The following is a 22,150-nucleotide window of genomic DNA, read 5'->3' as shown; positions in this document are numbered from 1 at the left end:
TTTTTATTATTTTTGCCTGAGCGTTGGACTCTTGTGTATGTTTTTTGCCCCTGAATATTTATGGGCTGTCTTCTTTCGAGCGTTTTGCGGGCTCTTTGTTGATTGGACCTTTCTCTAGGTCAGCTGAGTTGGTTTAGTGTGAGCGGTCAATTCTCGAGGTCGTTGCCTCTCATGATTGCCCCTGATTCTCTGTTTGGCTTTGTATTTTGGTATGCAGTTTGCTTAGGAATCGCCTTGCCTTAATTCGGTCTGTCTTATCGGGTTTACCAGTACTGCGCTCGTTTTCTTGAGATCGGCATGATGCTTTGGTACTTTTGGCTGTTGTGTGAGATTAAAGTCTCTCTACCTGATGACTTGAGCTCCTTTGGGAGGTCGAAGTTTAGCTTTTTCATTTATGGTCCCGTGCCCCAATCTTTTATGTGAGATCAGAACTATGTTCTTTATGAGTTGTTTTTGCTTGTAGCACCGGATGATCTTGGGGATTCTGGATATTTTTGCTCCGGGAGATCTTTGAGATCTTTGCCTGGTCTTCTATCTCAGTGAGGTCTTCTGCCTCATTGAGGTCTTCTGCCTCAGTGAGGTTTTCTGCCTCAGTGAGGTTTTCTGCCTCAGTGAGGTCTTCTGCCTCATTTAGGTCTTCTGCCTCTTTGAGGTCTTCTGCCTTTTTTGAGGTCTTCTGGCGCATTGAGGTCTTCTGCCTCATTGAGGTCTTCGGCCTCTTTTGAGGTCTTCTGCCTCATTGAGGTCTTCTGCCTCGGTGAGGTCTTCTGCCTCATTGAGGTCTTTTGCCTCTTTGAGGTCTTCTGCCTCTTTTGAGGTCTTCTGCCTCTTTGAGGTCTTCTGCCTCATTGAGGTCTTCTGCCTCTTTGAGGTCTTCTGCCTCTTTTGAGGTCTTCTGCCTCTTTGAGGTCTTCTGCCTCTTTGAGGTCTTCTGCCTCGGTGAGGTCTTCTACCTCATTGAGGTCTTCTGCCTCTTTGAGGTCTTCTGCCTCTTTTGAGGTCTTCTGCCTCATTGAGGTCTTCTTTTGCTAGGACCTCAGTGAGGTCTTCTTTTGTCAAGACCTTATTGAGGTCTTCCTTTGCTAGGACCTCAGTGAGGTCTTCTTTTGTCAAGACCTTATTGAGGTCTTCCTTTGTCAAGACCTCATTGAGGTTTTCTTTTGTCAAGACCTTATTGAGGTCTTCTTTTGCTAGGACCTCAGTGAGGTCTTCTTTTGTCAAGACCTTATTGAGGTCTTCCTTTGCTAGGACCTCAGTGAGGTCTTCGTTTGTCAAGACCTTATTGAGGTCTTCTTTTGCTAGGACCTCAGTGAGGTCTTCTTTTGTCAAGACCTTATTGAGGTCTTCCTTGTCAAGACCTTATTGAGGTCTTCCTTTGTTAGGACCTCAGTGAGGTCTTCTTTTGTCAAGACCTTATTGAGGTCTTCTTTTGCTAGGACCTCAGTGAGGTCTTCTTTTGTCAAGACCTTATTGAGGTCTTCTCTTGTCAAGACCTCATTGAGGTCTTCTATGTCAAGACCTTATTGAGGTCTTCCTTTGCTAGGACCTCAGTGAGGTCTTCTTTTGTCAAGACCTTATTGAGGTCTTCCTTTGCTAGGACCTCAGTGAGGCCTTCTTTTGTCAAGACCTTATTGAGGTCTTCCTTTGTCAAGAGATCTTGGAGACCCTGGTCTTCATGCTCCGGGAGGTCTTTTAAGATCCTCACCGGCCGTTTTTATTTTGTTTTCCCGGGAGTTCTAGGGGATCCCGGTCTTCATGCTCCGGGAGGTCTTTTAAGATCCTCACCGGCCGTTCCGGGGTGACCTCGGGGCCCGCTGGCAGTTTTTTGTTTTGTTTTCCCAGGAGTTCTAGGGGATCCCGGTCTTGTTTGGTTACCCGGGAGTTCTTAGGGGATCCCGGAGTCTTCTTTGTATTTTCGGGATGACCTCGGGGCCTCGTCGGCTGTTTTTGCTTCAGGAGATCTTACGGGATCCTGGCCATTTTTGTACCGGGGTGACCTCGGGGCCCCGCCGGCTGTTTGTGCTCCAGGAGATCTTACGGGATCCTGGCCATTTTTGTATTTCCGGGATGACCTCGGGGCCTCGCCGGCTGTTTTTGCTTCAGGAGATCTTACGGGATCCTGGCCATTTTTGTTTCGGGGTGACCTCGGGGCCCCGCCGGCTGTTTGTGCTCCAAGAGATCTTACGGGATCCTGGCCATTTTTGTTCCGGGGTGACCTCGGGGCCCCGCCGGCTGTTTGTGCTCCAGGAGATCTTACGGGATCCTGGCCATTTTTGTTCCGGGGTGACCTCGGGGCCCCGCCGGCTGTTTGTGCTCCAGGAGATCTTACGGGATCCTGGCCATTTTTGTTCCGGGGTGACCTCGGAGCCCCGCCGGCTGTTTTTGCTTTGTTTTCCCGGGAGTTCTTAGGGGATCCCGGTCTTGTTTGGTTACCCGGGAGTTCTTAGGGGATCCCGGAGTTTTCTTTGTAATTCAGGCTCTATGGCCTTACTGTCGCTTCGTCATCTCAGCTGATTTTGTGCCTAACTGAGGTCTTGTTCATTTTTCTGAATTTTTCTGCAAAATAAGAGCTTGCACGAAGCATATATAACGAGAAAGCTCGTTGTTAATTCAATAATATCCGTCAATAAATAATATGTCACACATGTCACTCGGTTTCACCTTTCAGATGCATGCAAGTATTAACTCATGCAATTTCAGGGATGCAATGAACAATATTTTTGCATGTGTAAATTTCTTCAGGACTTTTCAATATATATGAAATATAAGCAATTATCAGGATATCTAAACTCATAGAGGTATGTTAAACTTAGTCTTACTATTTACATGCGAAGCCTGCCTCTTAATAGTCTACGAAATCATTTGTATTCAGTAATATTTACTTAAAATAATTGCCAATAACTAAAGGCATTCTTGAAATTCTGAAGCAAGATAATAAATATTCACAGCAAAGTACGATTTTAGTAACTGTAGCATAAATTTTTCAACAATAATTATGCTAATGACACGTGGCAAGTTATGTGTACCTTATTTCAATAGTCAATTGCCGTGATTATCCCTCATTCTTCAGTGAAGGATGTAATACAAAATTCTGAGAGCCTCCGCTGAACTATGGGCTTACCCATGAACGGAAGAAATTTCATAATGTGCAGTTGACACTGTACATTGTTGATCTGCAAATTGAGATTTTTTCCACCAGCCATCAACTTCTTGAGTACTAAATCTTCCTTTACCACGATGATTAGCTCTACTGTGCAGGCCCTGAGTGGGCCTTCTGGGGGTTGTTGTTCCACTTACTATTGTTGATTCAAGATTCCTATCTCCAACAAAAAAAGCAGTCTTCCTGTGGGGCAGAGTTGATAATTCCACCAACACAAGTCTTTTCATGAGATGAAGTCTCAGTGCTTGCCTCATTTGTAGAATGACCAGCAAAGTCATTATCAGCTTGCAATTTATTATTTTGTTCCTCCCCACTAGAGACAGGTTTCACTTTTGTGGGCCCCCACTTTAAGGTGACTTCACTTTTGGGGGGACAACTTTTTGATTGTCAACAGCCCCAGAAAAAGCTTCTTCAACCGGTGCGATTCTCCTTCCTCATCTCCTTTTCCTTTCTCTGTTTAGTTCCTGAGAGCATTAAACTGCCTCCCAAATACTTGCTGGTGTTGTTTCTTGCAGTGGTGTTACTCATTACTCACTCTCTTACCCAATACAAGCCACCAATTAACAAGCCTGGAAATCTGAGGTGAAACAGAGCCACACAGATTCGATTCTGTCAATTCCAATGAAACAATACGCCCTTGGGAGCAACGGACTCCAACCCATGAACAAATTGATCTTGGATTTGAGGAATTCCACGTTGTCGACTTGGCTGACCTGCTCAGTCAGGCCATCGTACTCCGCTAAATTCAAGTTTGAAAATTGCATGTCTTCAAGCTGGCCAACATCAACAACATCATTCCCTCCGATCTGAATCGCGAGTCCGAGCTCAAGCATGCTCCGACCTCGAACACAAATCTAACTCCGAGCTCGGGTCCGACCTCGACTTATAATAATACTGTAATTGCTGGATTTCTTGAGTTCCTTTCAGTCCTGCTCTTGAGCTTGGACTCAAAGATAACTCCGAGCTCGGGTCCGACCTCCACTTATCTTGAGGACAGTCTGGCCATCCGACTCAAAATGCGAGACCGACTTCTTCTTCTGACCTATTGAGTTTGATCTGCTGGAGCCTTCCCACTCAAAAGTTGATCATCTGGTGGTGGTGTCTGCTTTAATTCTTGAAGGTTGTGGTTTCTTCCTTTGCATACGTGGTGTCAGCTCCATCATGCCTTCATATCTGGTCCAGTTCGGTGTCGCGACGACCTCACTTGTCGGAGCTTGACCAGACCAGCGACTTCTTCATCAGGTCTGCGCGCCTTTAGCACCATCATGTCTGTCTATCTGGTCCATTTCCACGTCGCTCCGGCCTCATTTGTCGGGTCTTGACCAGACCAGCAACTTCCTCCTCAGGTCGGTGCGTCTTTGGCAGCTCGAGCTCTTTCCACTCCTGCTATTTCTATATATATATATATTATTTTTATTTATTTATTTATTTATTTTTTTGTTTTTTTATAACTTGGAATCTTACAGCCAACCTGCCCATCTAACCCTTTCAATATATATACGGCCGACCTCACAATCTCAACAAATATGTATATACTTCTCATTCTTTTTTTCTTTTTTTTTTATAAAAAAAATTAAAATCTACACTCAGAGACAAGCATTTCGATCTGAAGTTTCACCTCGTCAGATCTCAAAGAAAAAGTTAGTAGTAATAAAATTCAATAAATGTTAAAATAAACAACGAGGGTAGGAAAATGAAGATTAAGAGACTGTCAAGATATTCTTACACCAGCTGGGTCTTTCCTTTCAGCTGGGTTACTGTAAATCTCCAGCTTTCTTTTTCGTGTAAGCTTTCTTTTTTGTATTGTCTCCCTGTCGCCCCGATGCTTTCCATATGTCCTGAAATGCGACTCCAACCTCGACCACGAATCTAGTTTCGAACATGGATCCGACCTCAACGAGCAATCTATCGCTGTGGTCATCGGATTTGCTGAGTTCCTTTCTGTCTTGCTAAACACGGCTCCGACCTCCTTTTTTCTCACGGACGCCTCTTCTCTTTCTCTCACCTTCCTCTTCTCTCTTTTTTTTTTTATATATATATACAGCGGACCTCAGAATTTCAACAATACATATATTCCTCACCCTTTTTTTTTTCTTTTACAGAAAATATTCACCAGACTTCAAAGAAAAAATCAGCCGTAATAAAATCTTATGTGGATCTCAATGGGTGGATCTGAAAACTTTTGAGATAGTAAAATCTCTTTCGTGGAGGGCACATTCCCGGCCAAGCTCGGCGAGGGGTTAAAAGGAATGGGTGGTTGGTTGTTTGGAGTTGTAGGACTGGAAAATAAGAACCGCTGCCCCTCTTGGGTAGAGCTCAGATTATTTGGAATGACGTTAAGGTTATTTTCTTGGTGGTTTGCCATTGTGGATCTCAGTGGGTTTTGAAAGTGAAAACTCCGGTGATGAAAAGATCTCCTTCGTTTCCCACAGACGGCGCCATTTGATAAATATTTTCCTCTTCCTGGTCCATGATAGATCTGGTTTTCTTCTGGGTCCCTTCTTGCTGGGCTCCCTGATGGATCTCTCCATGTTCTTCCTGGTGAAGGGACCTGTAAAATAAGAAAGAATGGTCAGGGGCCTACCGGGTGTGCCCCGGCAGAGGCCCTCCGACGCTCAAGTCAGATTTTATGGCTTAGAGTAGTATATTTAGGCAAGGGTTACAGTAAGAATAAAAATGGTGTCCAGGAAGGAGAAGGAAGAAGAAGAGAGTCCCCCCTTCTGCGTGGCCTCTACCGTGATATATATATCTGTCTCTCTGCCACAATGCTAGCTGTCTTCTGTCGCTTAGCTCCGTATGTACGGATGTGTCAGGCGCCTGCTCCATGCGTAACGGCCATTAATTATCCTCTGATACGTATGATTCTCCTCTGATACGCATGCGGAAGGACCTACCAGCGGGGCATCTTGGTTATTTTCCCCTTTCCGGGCTGGGTTGAATGGTAGGGCTGAAGTTGAGCCTGGTGAGGGCCTGATTACTGGGCCGGTTTGATTGAGGAGTCTAGGCGGAGTCCGGCCCTGTGACTGAGCGGGCTGGACCTGGCTCTCGAGGGGAATATTGAAGCCTTCGGATCATGGACTGTTTTCATGGGCCTGACCTTTATACCGGGGTGAAGAAATCCAGCGATCATCACCTTTCATTTTCAAAATTATTTTCCATTTAGTTTCTATTTGAGACGGGTCTTGATTAATCAGCTTAACTCCTTTTTTTTCATGTTCTTCCTCATTTAATCTTGAACCTATTTGTAATTATGTGTGCAAGGATCTTGATCTTCAAAGACTTAGAATCTCATGTATGGATGAGAAGAAAATAGAATTAAATCTTGAACCTGTTTGTGATATGCCTACAAGGAATTTTTAAGGAGATGGAACTTGACTAATCAGTAACTCATTTTCTTTCATGTTCTTCCCCGTTTAATTTTAAACCTGTTTGTAATTATGTGTGCAAGGATCTTGGTCTTCAAAAACTTAGAATTGCATGAATTGATGCAAAGAAAATATCTTGATCTTCAAAGACTTAGAATTGCATGAATGGATGCAAAGAAAATAGAATTGAATCTTGAACCTGTTTGTAATATGCCTACAAAGAATTTTTAAGGAATTCAATCATTTATTGATTCTATATAATCTAATATTTCTATTGAGTATAAGTTCTATTATCATCCGTTTTAATTTATTGTGAAAGAATATAAAAAATATATAATTTAAAAAAGTACATAAATAAAGAAAAAAAATATTTTTAGATATCTCATCAAATTCAAGCAATTTCTCTTTTTTAAATGAATACTCTCAAATTTAAATATTAAGATAAAAGAATTTCATTTTATCAGCAAAATAAAATTTTTGAAATAAAATAGTAAATTTACCAGTATTTCACTGGAATAATTAAAAAAAAAATTAGAAAAATACTGAGTAATGTGATAATAAAGAATGAGTGATAAAAAATAAAATAAAATAGAAAAGTTATCTTTTAAGTGTTCCTGTCCTTGTTGATTTTCATTAAGGAGGACGGTTTTTAAAACCTATTAGAATTGCTTGTATGCAGGCTCCATAAGTGAAAATGCAGGAAGCTGAAATTAAAGAATTAGCTGATGAAATTAGAGCAGCTAAGTAGAGTGCCTTCAACAAATGTAGAGTATTGCCTTGGAAGACTAAAAGGAAGGCTCCGACTCTTGATAAAGAGTGGGATGATATACAATTGCTTTTATTCCAACTCCTGCAAGAGCCTCCACAGCCATGTCCATAGCGTTGGACAATTATGTACTTATGTAATTGCTGCACTAATTTCATAAGTACAGCATTTCTCCAGTTTTTTTTGCCGCATTTAATCTTTTCTTAGATTTGGTCATTGACTATTATATGTATAATATTTAATTATCCTAATATTTTATTACAATTTTATTTTTTTATTATTTATTAATTCTTTATAATTATTTAATCAAATAAAATTTTAATTTGATAATATTTTATATAATTAATTTTATTAATTTTTTTTATTATTTTATACTTTATTATGATTAATATTTTTAAAATAATTTTAATTGATTCTATATATTTATTCTATACAATTATTGGCATTGATGAAAAAAAAATATATATTTGTTAATTAGATTATAACTTTTTATATAATTTTTTGTTATGGAATTTTTGTTATATGGTGAAAATGATTTCTTTTTATTGTTCAAACCTCTTTTAATATGGCATTTATCTAATTTTTATAAATATATTTTTAATATTTTATTTATTATTAAAATAAAAATATACAATAAGTTTTTTTTAATAATAAAAATACAATAAAAGTTTTATTATAATGTTAATAATATATTATATTAAAAAGCAATAGACATATAAAAGATCACATATACAATAAATTATATTTATTATATTTAGAAAATAAGGTTATACATTAATATTAATAATAAAAATAATAAATTTTATTTATTACATATATTAATTATTATTTTATAGAGAAATAAAACTCAAAATGTATAAAAAAGTATAAATATATTTGTGTGGTATGAAATAAATATGTAGAATTAATTATAATATTTATTAATTTCTCATATGTAAATTTAATAGTGATATTTATCAATTATTTTAGAATTCAGCTTTATATATCTATTGACAATTTTATTATTTATTAATAATAAAAATATAATTAAAAAGGCGTATTACAAATTTAAATATATTAATTTTACTCTTATGTCTAGAAAGATAGAGATTGTTAATTTTTTTATTGATTATTTTAAAGATAAAGTTAACTTTTAATTTTAATTTTTTTAATTATAATATATTTAAAAATAAAAATAATATATATATATATATATATATATATATATATATATTAAAGTTTTTATTTTATTGTAATTAATATATCATATTAAAAAAGTGATAAGAAATTAAAAAGTCACATATATTAATAGTAATAATAGAAAATTAAAAAATTATATAAATTTTAAATTATATTTATTATGGATATATGAACATATTAAATAATATTATTATTAAATTTAAAAATATAACTTATAAATAAAATATATTAAATATATAAATATACAAATTTAAATATACCATTTAATATAAATATATAAATATAAATATGACACTTATTAAATTTTAACAGATTTTAAACCCACCTTTATATATTTATAGATATAAAACCCACCTTTATACCTTTATAGATATATAGATATGTAATTAGAGCTGTCTATTTGTGGTGTGAATTTTTCTTAATTTCCTTCTACTTAATGTAACATAAATCATTAGTCAGTCAGATTTTAAACCCACCTTTATGGATATATATCTATAAAACCCACCTTTATAAATATATAGATATGTAACTAGAGCTGTCTATTTGTGGTGAGAATTTTTCTTAGTTTCTTTCTACTTAATGTAACATAAATGATTAGTTAACTCAATAGAATCGTTTCAAAAAATATAAAAGAATCCAATGAGGATAATTAAGTAATAAGAATATATGTAATTTATTATTATTTACACCATCAAATTTAAGAGAATTCAATTAACTAAAACTTATCAAAATGAATTCTAACCAACAAAAACTAATGTATAAAAGAACTAGGGTTATTTTAATTTCATTTGGAGAATAATTTTCTTTGTATTTCATGGAAAATATAAAAAATATTTTCTAAAAAAATAATTAATTTTTTATTGTTTAATTTTAGTTTAAAAATAGAATATATTAATAAAATTATATATAAAAATTTTAAAACATGAAAAATAACTTTTTTTAAGAGAAAGTTATTTTGTTTCAAAAATTTATTTTATTTTATCAGTAAAATATTTTCTGTTAATTAAATTTTTTGAATATTCTAAATAATATTTTTAAAAAAATATTTTCTTGTAAAATAAATAAAATTTAAATTTACTTTTCTTTGACAATTATATAGGTTCACATTAGATTTAACTTTTATATATATTATTGTTGATAATGAAAAATCATGCTCTAAGAATTATTGTTTTTAAGAAATTGTTTGAAAAATATTAAGAAGTTAATTAGAAATTGAATGGGTCACTCATGTCTCTCAACTTTTATACATTTAACAATTATTGTTGATAATGAAAAATCACCTATGTGAAGGAGTTGGATCACTCTTTTGGATGGAGCCCGACTAGCAAACAGAGTAAACTGTAGTACAAAAAGTCTTAGCACTTAGCAGAACAAAAAATCTTAGCACTTAGCAGAGGCACACACGACAGTAATATATTTTATAATGATATAATTAATTTTTATAATTAAAAATAAATCAATATTTTTTAAATAATTAATTTTGGTTATGATAAAATTTTAATAATAATTTTTTTTATAAAATAGTAATTAATGTTAGAAAATAAAATTTTATTATATAAGAAAACAACTGAGAGTTTCTTTCTAAATCTTAAGTTAAAATAAATTTAAAAAGTAAATTTTCAATTGTTCATTTGAAAGAATATCACATGGAACTATGAACTCCATTTTATAATTTAAAAAAAAAATTACTTCAATTTTCTATAACTAGATAGACTCAAAAAATTTTATTATTTTTTTAAAAAAAGAATTAATATTCAATTTCTATTATCTATTATGGATGATGTTTCATTTGATTCATTTATAATTTTCTTTTACATAACTATTTAGAATGATATTCTAATTAAAAGTGAGTGAAAAAAAAATGTTTATGTATAACGTTTAGTAATAAAATATTATTGTAAGCAAATTCTATTGCATTGAAAGGTATGTTTAAACTTCCTTTGAGCATCTGAACTTCAATAATGGTAGAAAATTTTCTTAGTCATGGGAACAGAGAGACTTGATTGCCATGTAAGAGTACAAACAAACTGTACACAAAATCTTTCTTTGAGCAAATCCCACTCTTGTTTCTTGAACATTATCTGAAAAAACTACAAGGTCTAGTAGACAAAATAAGAGGATGTTATGGGGAAGAAATTGAACATAATAGCAAACAATTCAAGAAAATGGTGTTCTATGATGGATGGTTCATCATTGAGCTCTTGAAGGTTTCAGGATCATGACCCAATTGCTCAATCCACACAAATGAGATATAATATTGTTTGAAAATCAGCTTTTTTTTGTTTTTTTCCTGCAACGCTTGTTTGATATGAGTGCACTATTCATAATTCATTTTTTTATTGCTATAGTTTCTAGACACAAAAGAGACACATTAAGTTTCATGCTAATAGCTGGGTGGAGCTGTTTTGAAATTTTATGGCTATTGAGCACTGTTCTGTGACCTCAAATACTTATAGATTATATCTCCTTCATGAGATACTTAATAAAGAGTTGGGACGATGCTAATTTGATTGGAATCACAGGACCCTCTCGCAGTACCAGATCAAAAATCTTCTGAGCACTGAAGAGGGACTTGGTAGGATACAATTGCTATTATTATAGGCTATGCAAGAAGATAACCTTCCATGGACACATACATTCATGTATGGTTACTGCTCCAATTTCATAATTATGGAGTTTCTCCCTGTTTTTATTTGGTTGAATTTTATTGCATTTCATATTTTCTTGATTTAGCTTGTTGGATGGGTTAGTGTATATTGAAGATACAATAAAATGACGGGATCTAATTTGTTTGTTTTTTTTGAATTTCATGAATGCATAGACAAAAATTACCCACTAATATATTGAATGAGCTTGTAAGATTCGTTTCAATTTATATTCTAATTAGTAGTTTGGGGTATTAAATATTTTACACATTATTATTATATAAAATAATATTTTTTATAGAAGCAAAACATTCTCTTTTATATATAGATTTCAAACTTAAAATCACTGATAAAAAATGGATTATAACATTTTATTTTTGAAATTCAATATAATATAAAAAAATAATTTTTTACAAAATAAAATTATGAATTGTATGTGTATTAAATTTTTTGTACATTATTATCATGTAAAATAATATTTTTTATATGGATTCATTTTATTTATTAGAAAAAGCAAAACATTTTCTTTTTGATATATAAATTTCAAACTTAAAATTTCTTATGGATACAAAATAGATCATAACATCTTATTTTATCTTTTGAAATTTAAAATAATATAAAAATAATAATTTTTCACAAAACAAAATATTTAATTTTGTCCATATACCTTGTTTTATATTTTGATTAAATACGCAATCTATTCCCAAATAAAAAAAATAATTATGAAAGAGAATTAAAAATGCAACTAATATGTATAATTTTCAATTCTAAAGTAAGAAATTTAAAAATCTAAGTATTAGTTATGTATCATCAAATTTAATTGCATTAAAAAGAAATTAAAAATTTTAGTATTTATTATCATATATTTTCAATATCTAATAATAAATTCTATTTATGAAATTATATTTGTTTTTAAAAAATAAAATTTATTAAAATCTAACGGTAGTGTATGAAATTAGCGGCGATAGAAGAAAGAATCGTCTATTTTATCATAATATCCTTTAAATATATCTTTTTTTAGTGATAAAATCTAGTGAGTCAATCATATTAAATCAAATACTATTTGATAACTGTATAAATAGTTTCACAATAATTATAATATAAATATATTTTACTGTTGAGTAAAAATAAAATAATTCCTTTAACACATATTTGAAGTTATTTGAAAATAGATAAGAGAAAATTACATTGTGCTAATGGTGAGATATGAATCGTTACATTTTTATGAAAGGTGAAAAACTAAAATTATCCTATCATTAATATAATATATTATAATCTAAATTTAATATAATATATTATTACTATCATTAATATATCTATTTATTTTTATAAAAATTGAGCTCCATACTATTTTATGAAATTAATTTTATTAATTCTTCAATTGTTTTATATTTTATCATGATTAATATTTTTTTATTATAATTTTAATTGATTAATTTATTCTATATAATTATTCAAAAAATATATAGCATTTATTAATTAGATTATTGTAGATATAATTTCAAAAAATTGTCAAATTAATAAATGCTATTATGAAGTAATAAATTTTTTTATATAATCTTTTATTATGGAATTTTTGTTAATATATATATTTATTTTATTATATAAACATTTTTTATAGGGTGGTTACTTAATTTTTTATAAATATATTTTTAATATTTTATTTATTATTAAAATAAAAATACAATAAAATTTTTTTAATAATAAAAATATAATAAAATTTATTATAATATTAATAATATATTGTATTAAAGAATAGTAGAAAACCAAAAGATTATATATATATATATATATATATATATATATATTATAAAAATATTAAATTGTATTTAACATATATATTAATTATTATTTCATTTAAAAATAAAATTATAAATATATAAAAAATTATAAATTTATAACATATGGCATAATCATGTATAATTAATTGTGTGACTTGCCAATCTCTAATACCTAATAACACTTATCAATTTATTTTAGAGTCTAATTTTATATAATATAAATATATAAATATAAATATAATTTTAAATTTTTATATTTATATTTGTTATTATTTACACAAAAAAGGAAACATATATTATCAATTGATAATGCTGATTATAATTTTTTCTTTTACAATTTATTTATTATTAAAATAAAAATAAAAACAAAACATATATATTAAAGTTTTTATTTTATTGTGATTAATATATTATGTTAAAAAAATTGTAAAAAAATTAAAAAAGTCAAATGGTAGAAAATTAAAAAATTATATAAATTATATTTTTTATGTACATGTTAATTAATAACCTTATTAAATATGAAAATATAATTTAACAATAAAAATAAAACATGTATAACCTTATTAAAAATAAAACATGATTCCGCGAATGACGAAGAGCAAAAAATACCAATTTGGCAATGGCATTATAGTGTGCGAGTAGCGAGGTCCAACATTCTATAATCTGTATCTGTGTTGTGCTGTGCTGTACTCAGAAGAACAAAATCGCCCCTAAAGGAATCAGCCATGCCTATCCCAACCAAAATTTTATGGGTGCCAAAGAATTAAATAAATCAAAACCTTTACAATTTTTTTTTTCCTGTTTCAACTGTTTTTACAGCATTAGGGGGAAAGAAATTCCTTTCATTCTCCTCTCCACTATACATGGACACTGTCCAATATGATACAAAGTCAAGTGACAATGCTATTTCAACTGAGCCGTGCAATTACAGAAACTCTGACCCACTAAGTCGCCAAAGAAGACTTACCTCAAGGCCTTCTGTGGCTGCTATACACATGCTGATTCTGGAACATGTATTCTGAAATGGCTTTAGCTTGGCTCCTGTAACAGTTAAAAGCCTTGATCTGTGTTCCTTCGAATTGGAAACTGCTGATAATGCAATAAAAAAACGTTATTATAAGTTTATCCAGAAGAGAAGATGCATTCTCTAACTAATAAAAGTTTTTTTTCCTTGGTAGGAGTTTAAACTTGAAAACTCTTAGCTTTAGAAACGAATCTAATACCAATGATGCCCATTGGTTCAAAGACAGTATATTTGAAAATACAAATACTTACGCTAAAAATTATAACCTAGGCTGATAGAGAAAAGACTTCTTTGTTCATCTGTTGGATTCGACAACCATCGACAAAACATCCATGCTGCCCCAACTACTGATAAAAGTGACAGCATTGCTAAAAATCCAAAATGTGAAATGTCATTTGCAATTATTGCAACTCCCAACATTAATGACTCTGCCAAACTTGCAACTGAAATCTCTGTCGCCCCGATAAGATTTGCTTTAGAAGATGGGATCCCCGACTGGAGAATCTGTGCCCCAACAACATCGTATGACATGTGTCCCAACCTTGATAAAACCTGCATGTAGAGTGTCATCAACTTGTCTTTCGAGTTCCAAATTTATTACAAGTGCAACAGGGTACATGGATAAATCCGCTATATTTTGGTATTCATACAAGGGTCCTGATACAGCAATTCTCAAAAGTGTAGGCAGTGGATCACAATGTGGCTCAAGTTTATCCAATAAGTTTCAAGCATTATTTCTCAAAGTACCAAAATATAATAGTAAAATTTTTAGTAAATCAATTTCAGCGTCTGCATATGCAAAAGAAACAAGAAGTGATCCTTACAATCAATCCCAGGAAAAAGAGAAGTGGGCTCTGCCGGGAAAGAGATCCACTCCAATAAACAGCCACAGCTAAGATGAGAAGTGAAGCCTGAAATACCAAACCAGCTGCTCCTGCCTGCGCCAAAGGGAAGCAAAATATAGGATGTAGAACCATAAATTGTAATAGAGCCATAACAAGACAAGAAACAAAAAAGGGTAACCTTCAAAATGCCCAATCGCTTGACCAATGTTGCAGATAAGAACGTTGCCACAACACCCATGGATGCACATAATCCACTAAACCCACCAATTATTGATGGATTTACTCCTGTAAAAGATTCCATAAGTTCATGGAAATTAGCATGTTCAATAAAATATGAGAATTTTTTTACTGAATTGAAGCTCATAGGCTTAAAACCACCATCAATAGAACAATAAAATGAAAGGAAGATGTTATCACGTTAGAGCAAGTTGAAAATCCTTTACTTTCTCCACAGCTGGCATGTCAAAATGGTGCAATAATCAGCTCCAAAAGAACGTCTTCAATAAAAATTTTGAAAAGAAAAATCCAGCACATAACACAATCATGGTGTAATTTACATTATCATTGCACAAAAAAGATGACTATTACTGAATTTTTAAAAAATAAAAGTTCATAGTAATTATACTCTTAAGTGTATCGTCAAAATGCTAATTGTAACAGGCACTTGCAAAAAGTCTGTTACAGTTGTAAACATGGGTTGACAGCTTCAAACCAAAATACAACCTTGGATCCTTTTTTTCCCATTAAAAATCCATAACATAAGGAAAAGAGGTCTTATAAGTACCACGCTGAGTTAAAAATGCCGTCATCAAACTGCCTGGAGCAAGAACAACATTGAAGCATAGGAGAACATAGGCAAGGCTTGCAGGTAGAACTGGCTGGTGCATATATTCCTTCCACCCAAGTTTGATGGTTTCTAGACCTCTATCCACTGCTTATCCAAAGAAAAAAAGGTAATATAATGAGAAATTTCAATCCATTTAAGAATAATAATTTCTTGCAACTTTTACCTAGGCTGTTATCATCCACAGCTGTTCCATTTGACTCTCTGCAACAGGTCTGGGAAAATCTGGTGTGGTCAAGCACCCCAGTAGATAGCTTGTTGGTCAACAAAGCGAGACCAATCTGGAAAAATGGCATTGATACTTAGAAACAATGGTGAAACCTATTATTTAGCATGAAAGATAACAGAAAAGTGATTACCATAATGGGCAATGACCATATCATTAGACCAGTGGCAAACTTCAAGCAGGTCACAGGATCATACTTGGAGAGAAGAATGCCAAATAATGATGCTCCAGCTATCTGCAATTAGTGATTGAACTCACTTTATGTACTAACCTGACATAATAGAGGAAATTGGAATGCTCTGTACACGACATCTACAAAAACATACATTCCTCACTAGATGGAGATAACAAGTTACATATGGTAGCGCTTGCACAACTACAGAAGGATAATTCATGAGATCATAAATTTAGTGAACACCTCACACAGAAGATCAATTCGATTAAGAACAGCATTTGCTTGCGCAAGTGCAATTGGCCTATTTATTCCTGCTAACTGCAAAAAATGAGAACATTAAATTAGAGCATGCAGTGTATAGAAAACAATAAATATATGAAGCAATCATGGATGCACAGGGAGGACTACCAGTACAACCCAATCCCGCTCCATAGCTACCCCCAATGCTACTCCACATAGCCTCTCGATAGCCCCTACCGAAACAAGTACAAGAAACCAAGGACGGAGAAGAATGGATGATGCAGAAGTGGGAGAAACAGTATGTGCACGAATAATCATAGTTGCAGATAACAACTGAGCAGCTACCTGAGACGAGCAGAATGAAGAAAAAATTGGAAACTATATAGACATATAGTCCCCATCCAACTACAATATATGGAGCGACAAAAGTTACCTGGATTACATTTAGACCAATAAAAGAAGGTATTCTGGGAGAATGATCCATGAGTTTGCCAACCAAAGGACCTCCAACAATTATTGCAAGCTGTGCAGCATAGAACTTGTTAAAAGATATCCTCCCACCTTTACATTTACAAGTATAGCCTCAATTAACTCATTGGACAAATTCCTAACCTTGGTGAAGAAACCCATTACAGCCACTGGTAGGAGGCTAGGATGAATCAATGCTATAGCAGAAGGCCAAGCAAAATTCCATAGTTGTTCCACTAAATTTCCAGCTAGGCAACTAGCATAAAAGGCTATAACATACAAGTCCTTCATGTTAGCAAGTACACAGGTTCTAGTATAATTTTTTTTATTAAACTATCTCTATGCTGATTGGTAGATCAAGAGACGTTATTAAGCAAGAATTGATTTTCAGGAGAAATCAAAACTCAAAAGCAATATAAGAGCATAGTCAAAACAGACTCCCGAAACACTTTTTGACCTAGAACCTGCAAGTTTAAGCAAATAAAGTAGATATTGGTCTAAAATAAATGTATTCCACTCATACTCCATTGAATGCAACAAGCAAACACTATCAGTGAAGATATACTAGTCCTACATACTAAAAAAGAAACAATTATGGTACTGGCAAGTGAGAGCATCAAACAAGAAACATCTTAAGATAATTTCTTAGCTCAGGAACAATACAGAATACACCCTCCAGTATCCAATAGGCTTTCACTGAATGACACAGTGTAGCTGATTAAAATCCATGATCATGAGAAGTGGATTCTTCTTAACATGGAACTATCATGTTACTTGATTTGCAACCTAAAATACTAATATGGTCTCAAATTTCCCATGGAGGACTTCCATGTCAGAATTTCAAACAAATAACTTGCACTTAGGAGAAGCTTTGTGATCCTAAAATGATTAAGCTGCATACTAAATCATCTGCTTGACACTAAAAAGAGTTCATGTATTTAAAGCTAGTGCCACAGATTATCAGACTCTGAATAGCCTTACCATATAATCCAACTGGATGGGCTGGAGTTGCTGCAAGGGCATTTTGTTCCTCCTCTGATAAAACCTAAGAAGCAAACAACAGAACAACCAAAGAAAGCAATTTGTTACCACATATGACAAGTCGAGCGAACTTTCAAAGCACAAGGATCAGAGTGAATTAATGACAATGCTGTCACTATAGATAAGATAGAACATACCGGCAATGCTGTCAAAAGACTGTCCACAAAAGTTGCTTCAGCTAGCAAACTCAGAGGTTCAACCTCTAAGATATCAGATTTAATATGAATGATTGGGGCTGAACAATCAGGCTCAATTCCTGAAACATCTTGTGGGATCTCATCATCAGTGAGAATATGGCTGCATGGTGAGTCAGAATTTGTAATTGAGCACCTTGAATTTAAGTTGTTGAACCTGTATCAGAACAAGAACAACAAAAATCATAACCGAAATGTAACTTAGTTGCCACACAGAATTATCAGAAAATTATTCACATGTTACCGCTCATGTATGCATTCATACAACACCCACTTTGTGCATCGACTCTATGCATCCATGCAAATCCATCTCCGGAAAATGTGCAAGGCTCAAAATTTATTTATTTTGGACCAATTGAAAAAACCTTCTTTTTTTCAATTGGATAGAGTAGGTGACATTTTCCTGTCGCCTCTCTCAATCTTAACCCCCCAAACACCTCCCCCCCCCCCCAAAAAAAAAAAAAAAAAAAAAGTGAAGTTTTTGGGGCTCCAAAAACTAACCAACCACCCCAGCTACACTCAAAATGTATAGTGTATAAAAATAAGTCTTTAACAGTCAAATTTTCTTTACCTTTCTCAGCAACGAAACAGAAAACAATCTTCTTATTTTTTTTTCAGTTAAAAGAGAAACAACAAATAAGCTAAATAATCATGGAACATCCAATTACGTAAAGCCCGCAAAGACCATTAATTTACCCATAATTGCGAAAACTAAATACACACAAACACACTTCTGTTTTCCTTCATTTTCTCTTAAAAACAACCACACCCCAAAACGCAAAACCAGAAACTGCACAGGAATTCAAAATACCTGCATGGAGGAGAAGCAGAACTGAAGTTCAACCATCGGCGAGTAGCGAGGCGATAGCGAATTCTAGAAGCATGCGATGCCAATAGAGGCTCTTGCCGTATCGAGAAGACATTGGAATTGAAAGAGACAGGGTGTGAAACTGAGACCATAGCCATACTAGTTTCAACTGCTTTAAAGACAACAACTTCAAGTACCCAAACTTGAAGATGGACGAATTGGTATACAATTTCTGCCTATTCATGCAGCCTCCAAAAAGGGGAAGACCAAGGTATCGTTTGGCCGAACACTTGTGGGCTTGAATTCATCAGAGACAGTGTCGCTAGTTAGATGATGAATTTACAAGCAAGAAACTGTTTTTGCTTACTGGGTCAGCTTAATTTTGAGTTGGGTGGAGGTTTCTGAAATGTGGCAGACCGGAGAGGTTTATCCAAGCGGTGGAGGAAGCGTCTGTGAAGTAGAGTTGTGGTAGTCCGCCGGTGGGCGGACACTTCAAGTAGGAGTTGCACGCTTTGTGTGGCTATTAGATTTGGTGAGTCATTAGGTTTGCTACGCAAGAGAAATTGTGGGCCACTTGGGGGTTAGGTGGACCAATTAGACATTGCCATGCTTCTCTGTAAATTTCCACAAATTGCTTGAGGACAAAACGTGGCATGAAAATCTAATTTGAATGAGCCGTTTCACATTCCATTCTAGTGTTAAAAAATATTTTTAAAAATATCTCCATCCCAAATATATTAATTTTTTATATTAATTAAAAAAAAACTAATATTCTATCTTCAGAATTTTTTAGCTATTTTACTTTAGTCATCTCAAAAATATTAAATTTTATTAAATAAAATAATAAGATTATAATAATTAATTTTTATATACTATAATATAAAAAAGAAAATAACAATACTTTTGAAATAACTAAAGAAAATACATTAATATACCTTTTACCTATATTATTTTAATAATAAATTATTACTAAAATTAATAAATTTTAATTTTTTAATGCATATAAAATAAAAGGTACTACAAAATTAACCAATAAATTATTATTTATAATTAAAGTGAATAAAAAATAAAAACAAATTAACTTGTATAAAATAAAAAAATATTTTCTAAAAATAATATATATTTCTAAAATTGTTTTCCTCAATTGACATGTCAGACCATTTGTAATTTGATCTGGACAAAAAGAATTTGGCAGGAAATATTATTTGTATTTTCTTTCTTTGACAGACAATTAGCTTTTGCCAGTTATCTTTCTATATAATCATTTTCCTTTTTTCAGAATATCAACCCATTAAGAAGAAAGGCCGAACCAACAAATAATAGATCCCAGGCCCGGAAATATTACAAATCAGGCCCAAGATGATAAAAACCACAGAACCATGGCTCAAACACTCAAGAACCCATGAACCAAGAAATCGGAGTAGCCGGTGAAGGAGAATGCCAATGTTAGTGGAGTTGCCCAAATGTAGATCGGGACATACTAAAGAACGATCATTCTTGGTATACTCAAAGTCTCTGAATCAGGAGCTGCCGCATCTAGAAATAGGAGACTTCGAAAACTTTCTAGCAAAAATAAATAAAATAACCACTCCAACTATACTCATTGCAAATTAAAAGAGCAGAATGAGAAAATTTAAAAGAAGAGAACATATTAGGAATAAAGAAAAAGTAGAGAGAGGAAGCAAGACTTCCAATTGGATTGTAGGTCAGCCGAAAACTACTAGTTCTACATAGGTCTGGTGAGTCTCCTCTTTTTTTTTGATATCATATGTGCATTTGCCTTTGAAACTTGCAAGCACAAAAAAATAAAAGCAAAGAAAATAAAAAAAAAAAGTGAAGAAAATATTAGTTCTTCTTCGTTTGGGAGCAAGAGTCTCCTTTACTCCTATTGTGGGAACGTCTTTGTTTTCTTCCGTGCAAGATGTAAGTTCCTTTTTCGCCTTGACCGCAGTGGTTTTGAGTTTGTGCAAAGGTAGATTTATTATTTAGTTTTTGAATATTAATATTATTAATATGTTAATTTTTTAATTTTAAGAAATATATTAAAATTTTTTTATCAATAAAATAATTTTTTATTTAATTCATTTATTTTTATTGTTAAAATATAATAAAATATCAAATTATTCTTTTTTTAGTTCTTTTTTCTCTTTATTTTTAATTTTTTTCTTTTTTTTTAATAAGGAGGATAATAATGAATTATTTCGTTAATAAAGAAAAAATATAAAAATATTTTTATAGATTTTAAATTTTTGAAAATGTTCTTAACTTATTAATAATAATAATACTCAAAAATTAAATAAGAGAGTTTATTGAGCGCAAAATTAAATTTAAATTTTTTTTTATTTTTCATATATTTTTAATAGAAAAAAATGAAAAGAATATTTCATTGATAAAAAATAAAAACGTTTTAATAAATCTCTAAATGTATAAGAATTGACTCATTAATAATGATAATATTCAGAAATTAAATAGTAAATCTCTCTCGAATTTTTTTATTTTGTTTATTTTGTTCCTTTTTCTAACATATTCGAGCTAAATGTGATTGTTTTGATATTTGCCTTTTTTTTTTCTCCTATCCTCTTGCTTGTCTATTTTATTGTATGTAGGAGGCAATTCTCAAATCTTGATATTCTGATTTTAATTTTAGTCCAACAAAAATTCATATAATGGTCGCTCGTAGAACACGTCTCAAGAGACAAATAAATCGCCGAAGAATGAACTTTCTCCGTTTTGGTTGGGCCTGTTAGATCTGTAATATTTGTGTTAGACTCGATTAATTAATTATGATTTGATATAGTATTGCTATATGAGATCACCTTTGTCATTGCTTTTTGTTATTTTCGGTGGATGCATGTATATTTTTTTTATTTTTTTTGGGTCGCTACTTTGTTATATATTTTTTTTCTAGTTATTTACACTTTGCTTTAGTTTTGTTGAGCATGTTCGCACTATAGCTATGGGTGAAGGAGGTATTTTAGCCGTTCATGGCCTTCATTCTCATATGGTGGGCATACCCATAGAAAAGGAGCAGCGCATTTGCTTGCTCTTCACTAGATCTCCCGGTATGCAATCGAATAGGGCTTATAGGCTTACCTGAGCTTTTATATGCATTAATTTTTTTTTCTAGCCTAGAGTCTGTATGATATGTTGTCTTTGGATCTAGCTCGGTTCTATACTAATTTTTTTTTTTACCAATGGAAATCCTTTTATTTTTTGATAAAAAAGATTCGTCCATTAAAATTTTAAACTCAATTAAAAGATCTTTTATTATTTTAAATACAATTAATAATAAAATGTAAAATCCCTTTTAGTAATTTTGTTATTTAAATATAAGGGTTTAATTTAAAAAAAACTTATGACATATTTAATGTCTAATAAAATTAATTAAT

At 32.4% G+C, this 22,150-nt stretch overlaps 1 protein-coding gene across 2 annotated transcripts; it reads right to left on the bottom strand.

Annotated features, from left to right (window-relative positions):
- Window positions 1-13,659: 13,659 nt before the first annotated feature.
- LOC110621181 (solute carrier family 40 member 3, chloroplastic) lies at window positions 13,660-19,283 on the bottom strand. Of its 2 annotated transcripts, none has more exons than XM_021765329.2 (14): window positions 18,765-19,283; window positions 17,897-18,110; window positions 17,700-17,763; window positions 16,863-16,987; window positions 16,684-16,773; window positions 16,419-16,595; window positions 16,254-16,328; window positions 15,969-16,070; window positions 15,776-15,890; window positions 15,550-15,696; window positions 14,944-15,050; window positions 14,745-14,858; window positions 14,172-14,472; window positions 13,660-13,985 (listed from the first exon to the last, which is right to left on the bottom strand). In XM_021765329.2, the coding sequence occupies exons 1-13, from the start codon at window positions 18,917-18,919 to the stop codon at window positions 14,173-14,175; spliced, it is 1,785 nt and encodes a 594-aa protein (XP_021621021.1). In that variant the 5' UTR covers window positions 18,920-19,283; the 3' UTR covers window positions 13,660-13,985; window position 14,172. The 2 variants fall into 2 exon arrangements, with proteins under 2 accessions (XP_021621021.1, XP_021621020.1); XM_021765328.2 differs by having other exon boundaries at window positions 13,660-13,982; window positions 18,765-19,282.
- Window positions 19,284-22,150: the final 2,867 nt, after the last annotated feature.

This window comes from Manihot esculenta, chromosome 8 (genome assembly GCF_001659605.2).
Source record: "Manihot esculenta cultivar AM560-2 chromosome 8, M.esculenta_v8, whole genome shotgun sequence".
Lineage (NCBI taxonomy): Eukaryota > Viridiplantae > Streptophyta > Magnoliopsida > Malpighiales > Euphorbiaceae > Manihot > Manihot esculenta.
This window is presented reverse-complemented; position numbering and strand designations above follow the sequence as displayed.